Raw genomic sequence first — 20,204 nt, forward strand, 5'->3', positions numbered from 1 at the left:
TCTGACCCACTTAAAGCCCTGGTTAAAAGTGTTACAGGTTGGAACAGGGGACACATTCAGCATCACTGCTTTAAGGTCGCCAAGAGGTGGTCCATTTAATTTCTGATTTGCTCACAGGCGTTTTTTTCAGCTGAATTGCGAATTACAGGTTATGCGTGTTTACACCTTTTTGAGTAAATGACCCCGAAGATGTTTACAGGTTACATGCTGGTGAAATCTTTGGTGAAAAAGGCATGTAAATAGAGGATTAATGAATTTGGTGTGCCTGTCACAGTCAGAGGCCTGTCCAAAGAGGGCATGAAAGAGCTGAAATTGGATCATAAACTCATAGCTTTTCCGAACAGGGTCCCCAAAATATGTTTTGGCAGAGGGCCCCCAAAAATCCTTAAAGTGTCCATGCGGGGGTCCGTTTGGGTAATATTTGAAATACAGTGCTATTCCCAGATTCGGATACCCGTAGTATTGTTCATTTCAGATGAGCGGTATTATTAAAGGCCCTGTAATAGTCTCCTGCCGACATTTCAATCTGTGCTACTCATAAAAGTAAAGTAATATTACACTGGGGATTAATCCACAATACTGTAGCAGTACTCTCTAAGAAATAGTACCGCATCCAATACCGCACCATTGGAAATCAGTGTTTGTGAAGGTATTTTAGGTAATCATAATTGATTTTTTCATAAATGCCATCTCCCAAAAATATTTGGTAATGATTTTGCTAAACATTGTGTTTTCTGTCACAGATGTCTGGAGGGATTTTTTCAGCAATTGAAAATTTACATGACTTGGATAATGCTACCTGCCACCCACTAGTCTGCTTTTTGTGCCATGAGCAATACGAACATCCCTGTCTTCTGGATTGCTACCACAACTTCTGTGCAAACTGTTTGCGCGGCCGTGCGGTGGACAGCCGCCTCAATTGTCCTCTCTGTGGGTAAGACATTTACCGCCCAATAATACATTGTCAATGTCAAGAACTGAATGACTCTTTTGAGCTGATGTTTGTCTATCGGCAGCTATTGATTGGAATACTTTCACATCTAGTGTAATGTTGGTGTTAATCAATGCATATTTATTCAAAGAAGTATTTTCTGTCCTTTTTCATAATCATTCAAATGGCCTAGCTAAATGTATCTGTAAAGAAGATTTTTCACAAATTCAAATACATATTTTTGTATGAAACAATGATCCATTTCATTTTTCACATGGTAACAATAGTTGTAATTTCCAAAGTAAGAATGTTACAGATAGCAAAAGATGATAGCTGTTTATGTTTCAGGTTTTCAAAATTACTGATGGACACTATGTAAGGAACACTTCGAGATGATACAGCTAAATTTGAAATGATGCCAAAATATAATGAAATAGTGACTGCCAGGAACAATTTACAGTGGGAAAGTGGCCTACCGCATGCACAAATATTTGGGAACTCTTCAGCAAAGGCAGATTTAAACTAGTGCTTGGTAACTAGTTGCACAGAACATAAATGACCGCTGAAATACTTTAAAATATATATATCCTTAATGCACAGCAGCATGTCTTAGATTATTTTTTTCAGTTACCACGATCCAAGATACCCAAAAATCAGTCCTATTAGGAGATGATTGTAGATCCTTAAAAATGTGCTAGTCTCTCAACTAAACAATGGAATATTAGACGAAAGTTCGTTATGCTGAGTTGCTTGATAGCTAAGAGAAGGACAGAAACTAAATAAGGATTCAAATGGAACAGTAGCTCAAGAGCGCGCATAAGTGAACTTTAGCAACATAGGAAATAGACATCAAAACGTCAGGACAGCATGGTCCCACGTAGGCTGCATCTGGGATTAAACAGGTTCATTCTCTTTAAATCATCTGAGTATCAATAATACATTGAAAAAAAAAAAACAGATGTTTTTCCTATTTAATTAATTTCAACAGTGGCCCAAAGTGTCATCATATGTATTTGTGACTTTAATTGTATTGTTCTATGCATGTTACGACTCTGTGAGGTATAGCATTCCTTACTTACCGTAAACTTTGAACGTGATTCTGTGTTCTTCAACCTGAAACAATTATTTCAATTTATCGTGGCACGAAATGTGTTTGTGCAGTCAAAATATAGTTTATTTGATAGGATTGTTGCAGGTTTGTCTGTACTATCTAGTTAGTAACGAAAGAACGGCTACGAGCCAATATTGAAACTAGTACCTGAATGACGATTGGAAACACTCGATTTCTCCATTGTTAGTATTGATTAGTGAAAGCTTGGTCTGGGTGGGTAATAATTTTTTTGATCGGTAACAATCTATCAAACACTGGTAGATTCAATAATTTCTAGACTGGACTCCTGTGGGCTCACTTACCTATTGATGTTTAACCCCTTAAAGCTGGGGTAGCAGAGGCAGCTTTTTCATTAGCTCAACCATGTCTGGCCTGCAGTATCAAAAAATCCAGACTGCAGAATAAGGGATGGCAACACGACCGTGTGTGGGTGACTGAGTCAATGCCACACCTTCTTGACAGTTGCTAGTCTAACCCTTTCGGCTAGTTAGGAGCACCTCACCCAAACATAAAAAAGCAAAGGTGATTTGTGGCAGCTTGACGCATGACACTCAGTGACCTCTCAGGGAAGTTGTGGTTGACAAATCTCACAACTTTCTCTCGTTAGCAAAAGGTTTCATACACACACATAGGCCGAAGAAAAGATGCAGGAAGGTTTTCAACACATTTATTGAAAAGACTGCAATCTATGTTAAAATATATGAGCTGCAATTATTAGGGCAATGAGACATAGCAGGTTTAGGATTGCTTTGATCAGTGCAAATAAAAAATAAAACTGAAGCATATTGTAATAACATGTACATATGAATCCAACCTAATCCCACTCCTAAGCGAGAACATAGCAGTGATAGCCCCATCTGTCTGTACTTAGGCCCTCTTAATGACATTGGCAGTCAGGTGACTGCCACACCGACTATGGTGGTAGCACCGTTGACAGGCTGGCGGTAATAACTGCCAAATCATGATTATGGCAGTGATCCCTCCCATATACAGCCAATGTACTACCCCAACCTACGAGTGCGGTACGATCACTGACCACGATGGTAGCCACCTACAGGCAGGCAAAAGACAAGGATCTGCCCAACATATTATGACATAGCAGACTGCCAGGATTTCAGGGGCGTTAGCGCCACCACCAAAAGCCTGGCGGAAACACATCATATAAAAGGAGACACTCTCCTCCAGGGACACAGAGGACTCCGTGGCCGACATGGAACCAGAACTGGAAGTCATCCCAATGCTGTACCATGCGATGGCCCTCCAGGAGCACCAACCCCGATGAAGATGACAACGGTGAGTACAGCCGCCTAGCAACCAAGGAAGGGAGGGAAGAGTGACACACACGCACAACACACACCATACACACATACCACACACCCAGAACAATCTGCAGAGTAAATTGACAGCAACAGACCCCAGGAACAAATAAAGCTTGGACACATACCTCTGGTCCAACCACTGTAATCATGTTGGATAATGAGATCAAATCCAAATAAATACATATATACATATCCACAGGCAGGGCCACTGTCCAGTCCAAAGTTTTCAAATGCCTACAGGGCAAAGTCTAAGGCCCAACTTGACTCCTGACAACCTGGGCACTCCACTGGGCAGGGGCATCATGTAGATGACAGACAGGCACCTCGGGGGACAGGAGGGGTTTCTAGGGAGGGGGGTCCTTGGGTTTGGGAGGGGGCGGGCCCTTGCCCTTCTGGGTAGGGGGCGGAGGAATGGCCTTGGGAAGGGGGGCCGGAATGCCACTCTTGTTCCCCTTAGTGGAGAGGGAACTCTTATGGGATGTACAGGAGTGAACGAGAAGTGGAGGGACTGGGCTGGGGGGGGGATGGGACTTTCTTCTTATGTGCAGGACAGGGGGTGGGTATGGAAGAGGTCAAGGCAGGAAAGGAAAAGCTTCTTAGGACCAGTGGGGAGGGGTGTGGGAGGAGGAATGGAAGTGGAGGCAGAGGAAGTGGTTGTAGGAGGAGGAGGTGTGCCAGACTTGGGTGCAGGTGCATGCACAGTGTGTGTGTGTGAGGTGGATGGCTGTTGGGTGTCTGAGTATGAGCGTTTATGTCTTTGGAGGGGGGCCATACAGGGTGGTGGAGAACAAACAGGATATGTGGATGTATGTTGTGATGGTGTCTGAAAGTGAGGTGAGTGTGCTGCATGGGGTGGTGATGGTGGTGGTGGTAATTGTGCATGTGGTGTGTGGGGTGTATGTCTGCGGGTCTGCTGTTGTGGTGACTGTGGGCAAGGCTGTGCAGGTGGCAGGATCTGGGACTGGTGATGCAGTGCATGCAGGTGTGAGAGCTGATGTGACTGTGAGGGAGGACAAGGAGGGAGAGACAGTGGAGGCAGTGGCTTTTGTTGAATGTGAATCTGTGTGTTGGCTGTGGGTGTGCTTGTGTAATGACGTGTGGTGCCTGTGTTTGTCTGTGCGAGTCCTGTCTGTTGTTTTAGGTGCATGCTTTTCAGAATGTGTGCGTGGGATGGGTTGGGGAGAGAAAACAGGGACTGGGAAGAGGTGGTTGGAGGGGGGACAGAAGAAACAGGGACACTGGCTGCTGTCAGAGAGGAGACCAGAGCCTGAAATGATCTCTGTAGGGCCGCTAAGCCATCGTGAATGCCCTCCAGGTAGGCATTGCATTGCTGCATCTGTGATGCCAGCCCCTGGATGACATTTACTATGGTTGACTAACCTACAGAGATGGATCTCAGGAGGTCAATAGTCTCCTCATTGAGGGCAGCCGAGCTGACTGGGGCAGGGCCTGAGGTGCCTGAGGCGAAGGAGATGCCTACCCTCCTGGGTTAGCGGGCACGGGCAACTAGGTGGGGGGCTACTGGGAGGGTGGTGCTGGTACGGGGGTTGTGGAAGTTCTTTGAGCTGGGGTGGTCCTAGAGGGGTCCGCCACCACCAGGGAGCTTCCATTGGAGGAGGAATAAAAGTCAGTAGTATCAACTGCAGTCCCCCCCTGTTGCTCCCCTCGCCTTCCAACCCACTGGTCCCATAGGCGTCGGTGGACTCTGCCTCCTGGGTCCCGTGGGCTGCAGCTCCCTCACTCGCCAGTGCCCCTGCTCCTTCACCAGATGATGCTAATGTACACATGGACAGGATGACAAATGGAGAGAGGGTGGGGGAGAAAGAAAGGGAGCACAGGGTCAATTACAGCAACAACAGCACAGATGGAATACACAGCACAATTAATCCCTGGAACTTACATTGCACACTATGGACCACAGCGACAAACCATTGCCTAGGTACTACAGCAGGAAGGAACCCAAACACTACCATTTACACACCTACTAGGACCAACTAAGCCCTGTCTGCCATGGTATGCTAGCTACCCAGCAATACCAATAATGCATACCACCCTACATAGCTAAGCACGACCACGCAGGAATACCTAAACCTGCATATTGGGGCATCCACTGACTAGATCCTTGCACCCAAATCCCATGCCAGGCAACAAATACAAAATACCACACTACGCTCTGTACTCACCACCTTGTGGCTGCTGTGCTGCCCTCAAGCACCCATCCAACTCAGGATTGGCCACTGCCATTATGAGGGCCAATAGGGAGGTCAGGCTGTGGCGGGCACCCCTCCCTAGTTGGGAGGCTGTCCCCAGCTGGGCCTCCGCGGTCTTCCAAGCCCAGCATCTCAGGACCTCCCAGCATTTCCTGCAGTGGGTGCTCCGCCGGCTATGGACCCCCAGGGTCTGCACGTCCTTAGCGATGACACACCACAACCTCTTCTTTTGATGGGCGGTGACCTGCAGAGGAAACACAGACAGAAGGACACCATGAACCAGAAAATCCAGCCTGTCACACAATTGGCTTACATACTGCATTTGCCCCTCATCAAGCACACACATGACCCGTTCCTCTGCATTCACATTGCCTGCAGCCATACCCCCCCAAATGCAACACTGCTAGCACACACAGACATCTACATGCAGCCATGTCTCATGCAACGTACCCATGATTTACTCACCTGTAGATTTGGAGGCACATACAACTGCCCAAACAGGGGTAGGACCCCATCCACAAGCTTCTCCAATTTCTCCGACGTGGGGTTGGGGCCCTTTCACCTGTGGCACGAGCCATGGCAGGTTCCAGACTCAGGTCAGAGCAGCACACGCAGTCGAGATGTATCACTGTGTAAAGTCAGGAATCAAGTGAAGTTGTAGAAAGAAAATGGCAGTCACGTCCGTGGCGGTGAACACGGTCACCACTGACGTTGATCATCATTGGTTCCAGTAACCCATAGAGCCCCATGTTAGCCAATGAGGAATAGCACTGTGGTGCAGACCGCCTACCGGCCATGCCGCCTGACGCCGGTGGAATGAGGTCACTTCCACCTGTCCCTGCATACAGGAAAAGCGGTTGCCATTTCTTACTGCTGGTACTAATTTTTAAAATTTATTTGGGCATCATTGGAGTTGACTGTACACACCCAGACAAATCTGATGTCCAGGATACATACATACATGCTCCGTGTACTATGATGTTGTGTGTCCATAGGTCCTGTAGTCACACCCATTTTACTTTTAGCTCACTTAGATACCAACCACTGTAGAGGAATAGGAGGATGAGGCAAGCACCCCTTGTGGACTTGGCTACACTGGAGGACCAGCACATCACACTCACCTATCGTCTGGACAGGGCCACAATCACAGAGTTGTGTGCACAATTGGAGCCTGATCTGATACCTGCTATTCGTAACACCACAGCTATTCCCCCTCTTGTGCAGGTACTGTCAGTGCTTCATTTCCAGGCAACTGGTTCTTTCCAGGTGACTGTGGGCTTGGCTGGAGGAATGTCACAGCCAATGTTCTTGATTGTGCTTGGAAGGGTTTTGGCTGCCTTGCTCAAACACATGAGCAGCTACATCGCATTCCCCAGGTTGATGATTTGCTCACTGTGAAGGCTGGACTCTACATCATGGGATGCATACCACATGTGATAGGGGCCATTGATGGGACCCATATTGCCTTAGTCCCCCCCAGAGCAAAGGAACAGGTGTACAGGAATAGGAAGAGTTTCCACTCTCAATGTCCAGATGGTGTGCCTTGCTGACCAGTACATCTCCCACATCACTGCCAAGTATCCTGGATCTGTGCATGATGCCTATGTCTTGAGGAATAGCAGCATCCCACAGGTGATGGCACGGCTACAGAGGCACGGAGTGTGGCTTATAGGTGAGCTTGAGCCCCCACCCAATGTATGTCAGTGTATGCCTACTGAAGTCATAACCCATGCCATTGTGCCTGGCTAATGTGTGTCCCTCACTTCTTCCAAGTGACTCCAGCTACCCAAACCTGTCCTGGCTGTTGATCCCTGTCAGGAATCCAAGAACAGGGGTTGAAAATGGGTACAATGATGCACATGGACATACCAGGAAGATTGTGGAATACACTTTCGGTCTCCTGAAAGCCAGGTTCAGGTTCCTCCATTTGACAGGTGGATCCCTATGCGACTCTCCTGAGAAGGCCAGCCAGATTGTGGTGGTCTGTTGCATGCTGCACAATTTGGCACTGTAGGAGGCTGGCCTGGTTTGTAGTGGGTACCAAAGGTACTTAGACCTTATACCAGGTCCAGTTATCCCTTATTAGTGAAATGTAGTCAGTGTCTAGAAGCCAGGCTGTCTAGGGGTAACTGTAGCTGAGCAGCCAAGGCTTATCTAGGAAACATGCAAAGCTCATGCAATACCACTGTAGTCACACAGTATGCACACACATGAAAGAAAATACTCAGTGTTACAAAAATAAAGGTACTTTATTTTGGTGACACAAATGCCAAAAATACCTTAGAGACTATACTGCCTTAGGAGGTACGTAGTATATACAGTATATACACTAGGATGCAGAAATAGCTGTAAAAACAGTTAGAAAACATTGCAAATAGTGAAAATCACAATAGGTTGCAATGGGCGTAGGTGGAACACAAACCATATACTAAAATAGTAGAATGCGAAAGTCGGTTTCCCACCTAGGCAAGTGTAGTGTATAGAGGGGTGCTGGGAGTGTAAGAAAACACCAAAGGTAAGTAATAGAACCCACCCCAGAGCCCAGGAAAGCAGGAGTAAATAACAGGAGGTATTCTAGAACACACAAGAAGTTGTAATAGAAGACAAAGCAGGAACCAGAATCGACTGCAAGACACCAACAATGGATTCCTGGACCTGAAGAACTGTGGAAGAAGGGGACCAAGTCCAAGAAGCACTGAAGAGTCCAGGGAGAACAGGAGCCAATGCTAACCCGGATGAATGTGCAAAAGAAGAACCACTGGTGAAGAACAACAGTCAGTACTGCACTCAGTAAGATGGATACGGGTTCCTGGTTGGTACAGATGATGTCCCATGCCGGATGGATGATTGGAGTCTGGTTTGCAACGCTGGATTCCGTCAACAGGCCTTGGCACATGCAAAGCTTGTGGTTAGCGGAAAATGGCTGCCCGGGACAAGGAGGGACCTGGTGGCCTCTACCCAGGAGAGGAAGACAGAAGGGGCTCTGAGCAACTCAGAGAGCCCTCCAAAGACCAGGTATGTGCACAGGAGTCCCACAGCACGGGGATAAAGAAGGTGCAAATGGAGGCCCATGCAGCACAACACAAAGGGATCCCATGCCGCCAGAGAATCACGCAGGAAGCTATGCGTCACAGGTTGGAGTGCTGGGGGCCTAAGCTGTGCTGTGCACAAAGAACTTTGTAGAAGGTTGCACATAAGCCTTGGTAACTGCAAATCACGAGTACTGTCTTGCATAGGGAGGCAAGCTCTTACCTCCACCAAATTTGGATAGCTGGACCTTGGGTCTGTCGGGGTCACTTTAGTCCACCACCCATGTTGCTGGGTCCATGCTCGTCATCAGGAGAGGGGACCCACGCCACCGATCGTAAGTGCAGAGGGGTGCCTGCTGAAGCAGGGAAGTAACTCTTTCACTTCTTCTGGTGCAGGCTGAAGACAGGCAGTCTTCAGACAATGCACAACCTGGAAACAGTTGCAGTTGCTGGCAGGAGCTGAAGATACAATGTTGCAGAAGTCGTCTTTGCTTCTCTGTTGCAGTTTGTAGAGTTCCTGGAGGGTCCAGATGAAGTTTCGTCTGTAGAAGATGAAGAAAAGGATGCAGAGGATTTCTGCTGGAGTCTTGCAATCTGAATCTGAGGAAACACCCAGAGGAGAGACCCTATATATCCCTGAAAGGGGGATTGGTCAGCTAAACAGGAAAGCACCTATCAGGGGAGGGCTCTGACGTCACCTGCTGACACTGGCCACTCACATGCTCCCAGAGTGCCCCACCACCTTGGAATCCAAGATGGCAAAACCCAAGGACAATCTGGAGGAGCTCTGGGCACCTCCCTTGGGGTGGTGATGGAGAGGTGAGTGGTCACTCCCCTTTCCTTTGTCCATTTTCATGCAAGAGCAGGGACTCGGGGAATCCTGAACCGGTGTAGACTGGATTATGCAAGGAGGGCACAATCTGTGCCCTTCAAAGCATGCCTGTAAAACCTATTTCCAAACGGAGAGGGTGTAACACCCCTCTCCTAAAGGAAATCCATTGTTCTCCCTTCCTGGGATTGAGCTGCTCAAGCAACAGGAGGGCAGAAACCTGTCTGTGAGGTCGAAGCGGCTGGGGCTGCCTGGAAAACCCTAGGAGGCTGGAATGGCAGTACTGGGGTTCCACTGTGGAGCCCCCAGAGTGGATGGAATATTGTAAAACCAATACTAGAATCCGTATTGGGGTACAATTCCCAGGTGTTAGACACCTTACATGGCCATATTGGGAGTTACCATTGTGAAGCTGGACTTTGGTATTGACCTATGTCCAGTTCACACGTAAAATGGCGTCCCCGCATTCACGAAGTCGGCTAGTGCAGGGGTGCTCTCACACACAGGTACTTTGCACCCAGCCTTGAGGACCTGACATATAGGTGACTTATAAGTGATCTGGTGCAGTGACAACTGCTGTGAAAGGGTGTATGCACCATTTCACACAGGCTACAATGGCAGTCCTGCAGAAGCCTTTGCATGGGCTCCCTATGGGTGGCAGAAGTAATGCTGCAGCCCATAGGGATCCCCTGGACCCCAATGCCCTGGGTACCTAGGTACCATATACTAGGGACTTATAAGGGGTGACCAGTATGCAAATTTGGGAAGAAACACTGGGTTACCCGAATGTAGTGACAAATTTGAGAGGAGAGAGAGCATAAGAACTGGGGTCCTGGTTACCAGGATCACAGTGACACAGTCAAAACACTGACATGAGGCAGAAATTGGAGGTAACATGCCAAAAAGAGGGATCTTTCCTACAGGCCCTCAGATGCCATGTGTCCTATCTGCAGGAGGAGGGGGTGACAATGCACCTAGGGCAGCAGTGGCCACTGAGGACAGTGAGGAGGAGGAAGAGGAGGAGGATGTGGACAACAGGACACATATCACTCAGCAGTTCTTCCAATGACACTCATCTAAGACTGTTGATCTATGCATGTCTCCATTTTAGCAAATTGACTGTCACCTATGCCTTTCCTTATTGCAGGTGTTGGTGTGGTTACAACAGTGTACTGATGGGATCTCTACAGACTGCTGGAACAAATTTGTTGGATGGATTTACACATTCCAGGACATTTGCACAGGGTAAAGCAGTCCAAATCAGTTCAATACATTGCACATTTCTTACTGATAACGCACTATTACTCTAATTGTGTTCTAGGGTGTTTATTTGACTTTTACAAAAACAATGGAAAGTTCAATAGAATGGGGTGATGGGTGGGGAAAGCCCAGTGTAGTGGCCCAATCTATTTGTAGCACAGGTCCAGTGTCCATGGGGCGATCGGTAGAGGAGCAATGGCAGTCCAAAGTGAACAAGGTGAATCAGTGGAACACAAGGGGGGCATTCTGGAGGGGCTCATTTTCTGGCAGTGGTCTTGGTCTTGGCAACTGTCTCTGGTGTCTGTCTGGGTCGCAGGGAAAATTTGCGGGGTGGTTCACCTTATGCAAGGGGAGGGGTGCTGGTGGCCTGTGAGTCCTGTGACAGGGACAATGTCCACTTGCTGCAGCAGATGTAGAGGGCTGGTCAGTACACTGGCTGGCGGTAGGGGCCCGCTGGTGTGTTGTGTACTCACGCATGATGTTCGCCATATCACTCAGCACCCCGGCAAGGGAGGCCATGGTGGTATTCCTCCTGGTGGTGCTCCCCTTGCAGTCGCTGGTTCTCCTGCATGATGTTGAGCACCTGACCCATCCTGTCCTGGGATTGTTGGTATGCCCCCAGGACATTTGTGAGTGCCTCATGGGCAGTTGGTTCCCTGGGCCTGGCCTCCCCCTGGCGCACAGCTGTCCACAACTGTTCCTAGACCCCTGTGCCTGTGTCCCCTGAAAGGTGTGCCCACTCCCGATCCCACTCACACCAGGACCTTCATTGTCTTGCCTGTGTGGTGTCGACTCGAGTCCCTAAACAGGTGGGCACACTACTGATTGACGTATCCTGGGGACAGTTGTTTGGGGGTATTGGCTGGCTGCTGTGGTGGTTGAGAGTGGGGGGGGGGTCCTGTGGGTGAGTGGCTGTGAGATGTGGTAACCGACTGATCTGTGGTCCCAGATGGGCCAGGGAGTTAATCCAGATCAAGTCCTCCAGAGTTGCTGCTATCACTGAGGACATCTTGTGGTGGTAGACTGGGTTGCCGGTGCACCTCCTTGCCACTGACATTGGCTGGTGCACCTGTGGGGATGTAAGTGATTTGTTAGGGTGCTTGTCTGTCACATGTTCCACATTTCTACCTTTCCCAATGATATTGGTGTTGTCCTCCCACCTTTGGTAGTGTATGGTGATGGATTGTGGAATTGGTAGTTCTACATGCTGTCCATGCATTGCTGGTAGGTGTGCATGCAGAGCTAGGAAGAATGGGCTGGCAGTGGGTATGGCATGCAGGGATAGACATTTAGGTGTGGTAATTGGGGTGTTGCACTGTCTGGGATGGAGTGGGGTGAAGGGAGTCAGGTTGAGGGGGTAACATGGCATGCAGGTATGTGTGGTGGTAGGTTGGTAATGGTGACTCACCTGTGTCCAGTTCTCTGGCTACTCCAGTGATGCCCTCAGGAGGCAGTATTGTGAAGACTTTCTCCTTCCTCGTGCCAACTGTGGGGGAAGAGGTGGATGTTTTCCGCCAGTCCTCCTGATGGCGAGCTGGTGCCTTGCTGCAGTGGAACGCACCTTCCCCCGTAGGTCGTTACACCTCTTCCTTATGTCATCCCTTGTGCGTGGGTTTGTTCCCATGGCATTCACCCTGTCCACGATCCTTCGCCATAGCTCCATCTTCCTGGCAATGGAGATCTCCTGTACCTGTGCTCCAAACAGCTGTGGCTCTACCCTGACTATTTCATCCAGCATCACCCGCAACTCCTCATCAGTGAAACGGCGGTGCCTTTTTAGGACATGGGTGTTGTGTGGAGTGTGTGTTGTGCAGAGGGTGTTGAGTGATGTGGTGGGGGTGTGGTGTGTGGTGCGTGACGGATGAATGGGTAGTTGTGGTGTGTGTGTGTGCAGGTATCTCTGGGATTGGCCTGGCAAGGTGTTATGTTCTTCTCATGTTTGCAAAGGACTGTGGGTGGTGTGGGGGTGTGTTTTATAGTGCTGTTGGACGGTGTGTGGGATGGGTGTATTTGTGTCAGGTATGGGTTTTTTGGACTGGCCAAGGTTGTCTTGTTTTGTTTTTGGGTGGCCATTTCCCCCCCGGCGGTGTGCACTGCCAGTAGTTTACCACCGTTGAATGTCCGCTGTGGTGAGCAGTGGGTTATTATTTGGAGGGCGTTGTTTTGCTGGCGTAACGGTATGGGTGCTAGTTCCGACAGTTTATGGCATTCATTTGGTTTGGCGGATTTGTGGTTGTGGCTGGTTTCTGTCCGTTTTGTGTGTGTATGTCATAATCTGGCAGACGGAATTTCGCCTCCACAGCGGTATGTTGGCGACCATCGCCACGGCAGTAATCAGAAAATACCGCCACTGTCATAATGAGGGCCTTAGTTCATGAAAGGAGCGCCCACCCCCATTACCTGGAAATTGGAATCTGACTGCCATCTCCTTGGCTGGTTGTACAGTCAGGGCTGAGGTCAGCAGTTAAATGGCATACAGCGTGGATGGATATCCTGTATACATATATTAGACATTTTGCCAAGTGTCATAGGAACAACCAGGATCTATCCAGTCCCTTTGTTTCACCTGTAAGCATATCCTGCGGCATCCTTTGCACTCCGGCAGCAGTTTTGGATTCACCCTATAAAGTAATAATTGGATTTGACTTCTCTTCCCCATACCTATTAGGAGCAATCCATTTAAGCCTTGATGCCTTGTGGTGATTCCTCTCCTGGGATCCTACCTGCATTACTCCCACTGCAAACATTAGTGCCGGGTCCAGCCCTCTCATATATTTCTCTCCATTACTTTTTTGTGCCCCTTAGAAGGTGGCCTTGTAGTGAATCCTATCTTGTTTTAATAGGATACATGAGTTATCTTAGCCTTATGGCTTGTAGACTCGTGCCCCATCACCCAGTGACTTTTACCTTGCTTAGTTTGCTCTGTTTTAGCGCAATTACTTAATTATATCTTTCCAAGATGGCTACATTGTTTTCAGTTAGGCCAATGTTTTAGTTTCACACTATCAGTGCCACCGTGCTAAGGCTTCACTATCAACTGACAAAGATAAACAAACTGTAGGTATTCACATTAGGTACTTTCCCTCTTTGCGTCTTCAACTGAATTTTTTACATAAATTGCCGCCCCAAGCATGTCTTGTTATCTATTGTTTGGGAACAGACCTACGTCAGGGGTCCGATCAGATCTATCTAAGTACACCTCACACAGACAGAAAGTCAGCGGCATTCCTACCAGATGCCATCAACGCTATCGATGCTGCTCGTCACTTTGACGCTGGCCCGGTCTTCGTGTCCCCATGGAGCCTGATCTACAGACCTTATTCCAAGGTAACGAGTATAGGTGGGCTGTTCTCATGGACACAGCATTGGCAGATTAGGTTTAATATTCCTAGCTCTCTTTAGGTTAGAGGATAGGTCCACCTTATTAGGGTATGAGGACATATTTCATATCTCATGTCATTTCATGTTATTGCAAGATGGTGGGGGTCTTTGTACTAATGACTCTTATCTTTACAATTCTTTTTTTGCACTGTTCATTATCCTTATCATTGCAGCCCATGCAACTTATTGTAGTTTGCAGTCTTGTTAATAAAACCTATAGAAAACTTTACTGCATCTCCTTCATTGCCTGTGTGTTGACTGAGACATGTTGTTCATGTGAGAAAGGAGTAATTTCCTTTTAACCACGACACTCCCTGAGATGTCGCACTCTTGAGTCCATGCATAAAGGCTGCCACAAATCACCTTTTCCTGTTTGGGTTTTTGGTAAGGTGCTGCTTGTGAGCCAGGAGGGTTGGGACGGCAGTTGCGACTTGTTGTAGGATTGGCATAGTCACCTACAAACATTAGTACTGTCACCCTTAAGCCAGCAGTCTTGCCTAGAGCAAGAGTCAAACTACGACATGGCGCCACCAACTATGGTGTTTTGGCACTAATTTGCGGATACCCTGACTATCACTGTCTCACACACAACATGTCCCCTAAGTACCATTATACGGAGATGTAGGAAGTTGGATCTGTATATACTATTTCAAAGTAAAAAATAGTGTGCACAAAGTCCAAGGGTTCCCCTTAGAAGTAAGATAGTGGCAAAAGTAGATAATTCCAATGCTCTATTTTGTGGTAGGGTGGTCGAGCAGTAGGCTTATCAGAGGGTAGTGTTAAGCATTTATTGTACACACTCAAAGACTTACTCCAGGCCAATAGGTTTTTATATAGAAAAATATATTTTCTTAGTTTATTTTAAGAGCCACCGGTTCAAGATTTACATCAAACACTTTAAATGTAAGGTACTTCACTTAGGTACTTTAGGAGCCCTGAATGAAAACAATATCATGTACAGTCTTTGTAAAAATGGCAATAAGCTATTTTCAAAGTGGACACTTCAAAAATCAACAGTTCCTGGGGGAGGTAAAGGTTAGATTAGGAGGTAAGTAAAACACTTACAAGTTTCAGTTCTGGGGCATAGGCAGCCCACAGTTGGGGGTTCAAGGCAACCCCAAAGTTACCACACCAGCAGCTCAGGGCCGGTCAGGTGCAGAGGTCAAAGAGGTGCCCAAAACACATAGGCACCTATGGAGAACAAGGGTGCTCCGGTTCCAGTCTGCGAGCAGGTAAGTACCTGCGTCCTCGGGGGGGCAGATCAGGGGGATTTTGTAGAGCACTGGGGGGACACAAGTAGGCACACAAAACACACCCTCAGTGGCACAGGGGCAGCCAGGTGCAGTGTACAAAGCAGGGGGTCACTCTAGCATTGTAGGCAGGCAAGGGGGAGGCTTCTCGGGACTGCCAGCACCTGGGCTAGACAGAGGGTCGCCTGGGGGTCGCTCTTGTATCGGTTCCTTCAGGTCCTGGGGGCTGCGGGTGCAGTGTTGGTTCCAGGCGTCGGGTCCTTGTTACAGGCAGTCACGGTCAGGGGGAGCCTCTGGATTCTCTCTGCAGGCGTCGCTGTGGGGGCTCGTCTCTGGTTACTCATGGGCTCACAGTTGCCGGGGAGTCCTCCCTGAGGTGTTGGTTTTCTGCAGGTCGAGACGGGAGTGTCGGGTGCAGAGTGTAGAGTCTCAGGCTTCCGGCGGGAAACGTGAAGTCCTTGGAAGTTGTTTCTTTGTTGTAAAGAAGTAGCTGGTTTTGAACAGGGTCGCTGTTCACAGGAGTTTCTTGGTCCTGTAGTCCAGGGCAGTCCTCTGAGGCTTCAGAGGTCACTGGTCCCCATCGGATGCGTCGCTGGAGCAGGTTTTTGAAGTTGGAGACAGGCTGATAGGGCTGGGGCCGTCTTCCTCCTTCTCTGCAGGCTTGTAGGTCAGCAGTCCTTCTTTCTTCAGGTTGCAGGAATCTGATTTCCTGGGATCTGGGGAGCCCCTAAATACTGAATTTAGCGGTGTGTTTAGGTCTGGAAGGGCAGTAGCCAATGGCTACTGTCCTTGAGGGTGGCTACACCCTCTTTGTGCCCCCTCCCTGTGGGTAGGGGGCACATCCCTAATTCTATTGGAGGAATCCTCCAAACTCAAGATGGAGGATTTCTCAAGGCAGGGGACACCTCAGCTCAGGACACCTTAGGGGCTGTCCTGACTTGTGGGTGACTCCTCCTTGTTTTTCTCATTATCTCCTCCAGCCTTGCGGCCAAAAGCGGGGGCAGTGGCCAGAGGGGTGGGCATCTCCACTGGCTGCGATGCCCTGGGGAGGCTGTAATAAAAGGGGGGAGCCTTTGAGGCTCACCGCCAGGTGTTACAGTTCCTGCAGGGGGGGGTGAGAAGCACCTCCACCCAGGACAGGCTTTGTTCCTGGCCACAGAGTGACAAAGGCACTCTCCCCATGTGGCCAGCAACATGTCTGATGTGTGGCAGGCTGGCAGGAACTGGTCAGCCTATACTAGAAGTCGGGTAGGTATTCAGGGGGCATCTCTAAGATGCCCTCCGGGTGTATTTGACAATAAATTGCATCAGTGTGCATTTATTGTGCTGATAAGTTTGATACCAAACTTCCCAGTTTTCAGTGTAGCCATTATGGAACTGTGGAGTTCGTGTTTGACAAACTCCCAGACCATATACTCTTATGGCTACCCTGCACTTACAATGTCTAAGGTTTTACTTAGACACTGTAGGGGCATAGTGCTCATGCACATATGCCCTCACCTGTGGTATAGTGCACCCTTCCTTAGGGCTGTAACGCCTGCTAGAGGGGTGACTTACCTATGCCACAGGCAGTGTGAGGTTGGCATGGCACTCTGAGGGGAGTGCCATGTCGACTTAGTCATTTTCTCTCCACCAGCACACACAAGCTGTGAAGCAGTGTGCATGTGCTGAGGGAGGGGTCCCTAGGGTGGCATAAGACATGCTGCATCCCTTAAAGACCTTCCCTGGTATCAGGGCCCTTGGTACCAGGGGTACCAGTTACAAGGGACTTACCTGAGTGCCAGGGTTGTGCCAATTGTGGAGACAAAGGTACAGTTTAGGGAAAGAACACTGGTGCTGGGGCCTGGTTAGCATGGTCCCAGCACACTTTCAAATCATAACTCAGCATAAGCAAAGGCAAAAAGTTAGGGGGTAACCATGCCAAGGAGGCATCCGTGGTCTTGGGGAAGATCCTCCTCAGCTGAAAAGGGAGCACCTGACTAGGCTGTAGGTTGTTTGAGCTCGAACTATTAAAAGGACTTTTACTCCCCACTTGGTGTTCCATCTTTTTTACCCATTGCACAATATGGCTAACACCATCGATATTCCTGAGAATGCTAGACAAGCATTAAAATTACACCTAGTAGCGCATGGCTTAACAGATGAGGGGGGGATGTCATGTTCATAGTAGAAGCTAATGAATGTTCTACTATGAATGTTCTTACCAAGCAGAAACATTCTACACATGGGTCACCATTCCTGAGGAAGACCAAAGAACACACACATTCCGCACATACAGGATAGCTAATGTACCACAAAAGTACCAAGCATACCAGTACCTTGAAATACCGATCAGTTATCAAGAACATCAGAACTGGTTTATTGGCACCCTACCACACATAATACAACCCATGAGACTAGGACCCGCATTACAACCCTGGTGGTCGGTGTTAAAGCAGCGTTAACACCGCCAACAGGCCGGTGTTAAATAAAATGGGATCACGACCACGGCGGAAACCGGCAACACAGACAGCCACTTTAACACTTCGACTGCCATGGCAGTAGCAACCAACACTGCAGCGGTCACCGCCAACAGAGAGGCGGAAGACAATGTACCGCCCACCCCATTACAACCCGCCAATCCGCCAGCTTTTCCGGGGGGGTACCAATGCCATCAAAAGCACGGCGGAAACAGTCTTTGGAAGGGAAACCACTCACCGATCAACACTCAACGAAGAACAAGGACGCCGAGCTGCAGGTCCTGCCGATGCTGGTCTACCTCCTCATACACGAGGAATATCAAAGACGGTGGCGACGACCACGGTGAGTACTGCACCTAGCACACAGAGGAGGGGGGAGGAAAAAGAGAGTGACACACACACGTAACACCCAAACCCCTACCCCCACTCTCACCCTCAACACCATACACACAAACACATGCAACAACAGTACATTTACACCCCGTTACCCCTTTGAAGAACGCAAGGACAAAAGGAATTGAGTGAAATAAGTGATATTTTTTAAATAGGCAGATATACATAACTAATAGAAAAACAGTATATACAAATATTTACAATATGTACAGAAGGCCGTACATTGTCCTTTGAAAATGTCCGTGGCCCACTGGGCCAAAAATCATGGGCCAAGCCCACACTTGAGTCCTGCCTCAATACGGAGAGAAAACTGCAGGGGCATCAGGTTGAAAACACACAGGCACCTCAGCCGGAAGATGGAATAACGCCATTGCTTTTCGAGGGGGCTCCATGCCCGCTGCTTAGTCCTGGGGAGTGCAAAGCCACACTCTCTCAAGCCTCTCATGTGGGTGGGTGGTTTGCCCACTGCTTGGTCCTGGGGAGTGCAAAGCCACAGTCTCTCAAGTCATTGGTTTGCCCACTGCTTGGTCCTGGGGACTGCAAAGCCACAGTCTCTCAAATCTTTCAAGTGTATGACTTCTCCACTGGTTCTTGAGGGGGCCTTGTGCCCAGTGTGCTTCATCCTGCCAAGGAGGGGGTGAGTGGATGCAGTTCTCCACTGGTCCTAGAGGGGGCTTTGTGCCCAGTGATGCACCACTTGGGGTGTGGCAGTTCACATTCCCTGCCTGGGTGTCTGAGGCACTAGATTTGCATGGACGAGGTAGCACGATACTCCATGGAGGCAGGGCCAGACTCCATCCTGCGGCAACTAAGGCTGCAAACTGGTGGTAGTGCCGGTGCTAGTGGGGGTGCTTCCAGTGGTGGTGGGAGGTTCCAGGCTCTCTCCTGCAGCATCGGATGGACGCACACTGGGGCTGCTGCTGTTGGTAGTGGTCTTACTGTCAGCTGTGCAGGTGGCGGTGCTTGCGGCGTGGATCCTGTTGGTGCTGGCCGTGGTGCTGGTGCTGCCAGTGGTGGAGGGAGGCACCAGCCCGTCTCCTGCAGCCATGGACGGCTACCCACTGGGGATGCTGCTGCTGACAGTAGTGGTGGTAGTGGCGGTGCAGGTGGCGGTGCTTTCGGCGGTGCTTGTGTTGGTGCTGGCCGCGGTGGTGTGGCTGTCGGTTCTGATGGTGGGCACCAGGCCCTCACCTGGAGCCTCTGAGGCCTGAAGTGCCTTGCCTCGGCTTTTCTGCCCCTTCCTCACCTTGGCAGATGCTGCTGGGACCTTGGCTCTGGGAACTGGAGTTTTGGAGGAGGCCTTGCTGGGTGGGTCATGCTCCTTGGCCTTGCTGCATGTTAGAACCTTCTTCACCTTGGCAGGTGGCAGAATGGTTTGGTCCTTTGCAGGGGTCGGTGGCACACTGCCTGGCCTGATGTGTGCCCCCTTTGATCCTCTGGGAGTTGCAGGTACCACAGCGGGCGGTGCTTGTGGCGGTGCTGGCCGCAGTACAGGTGACAGAGCTGTCGGTTCTGATGGTGGGCACCAGGCCCTCACCTGGAGCCTCCAAAGCCTGAAGTGCCTTGCCTTGGCTTTTCTGCCCCTGCCTCACCTTGGCAGATGCTGATGGGACCTTTGCTCTGACTAATGGAGTTTTGGAGGAGGCCTTGCTGGGTGGGTCGTGCTCTTTGGCCTTGCTGAATGCTGGCACGTTCTTCACCTTGGCAGCCGGCGGAATGGTTTGGTCCTTTGCAGGGGTCGGCGGCACACTGCCTGGCCTGATGGGTGCCCCCTTTGATCCTCTGGGAGTTGCAGGTACCACAGCAGACGCCGACTTGGTGGCTGAGGTGCTGGCCTGGGATCTGGACACCCTGGCCCGAGGGTAAGGACAGGGGGGAGGGGTAGGGAACAGGTCAATGTTTGCCAGGAAAAGTTTTTTAGACACACTGGGACAAGAAGATGGAGAGGGTTTGGGAGTGGAGGAAGAGGGGGTGCATGTAGGAGGTGTCTGTCTGCTGAGTTTGGGTGAAGGTACATGGGCCGGATGCTGTT

General features: G+C 49.5%; 1 protein-coding gene across 3 annotated transcripts in view; it reads left to right on the plus strand.

Moving 5' to 3' along the window:
• Positions 1-20,204, plus strand: part of RNF207 (ring finger protein 207) — a 972,487-nt gene that overhangs the window by 106,778 nt on the left and 845,505 nt on the right. For all 3 annotated transcript variants that reach the window (XM_069240003.1, XM_069240002.1, XM_069240004.1), the window contains exon 2: positions 744-934. In XM_069240003.1, the coding sequence (XP_069096104.1) occupies positions 744-934 (191 nt within the window). The remainder of the gene's footprint in view (positions 1-743; positions 935-20,204) is intronic.

This window comes from Pleurodeles waltl, chromosome 6, assembly GCF_031143425.1.
Source record: "Pleurodeles waltl isolate 20211129_DDA chromosome 6, aPleWal1.hap1.20221129, whole genome shotgun sequence".
NCBI classification, from domain to species: domain Eukaryota; kingdom Metazoa; phylum Chordata; class Amphibia; order Caudata; family Salamandridae; genus Pleurodeles; species Pleurodeles waltl.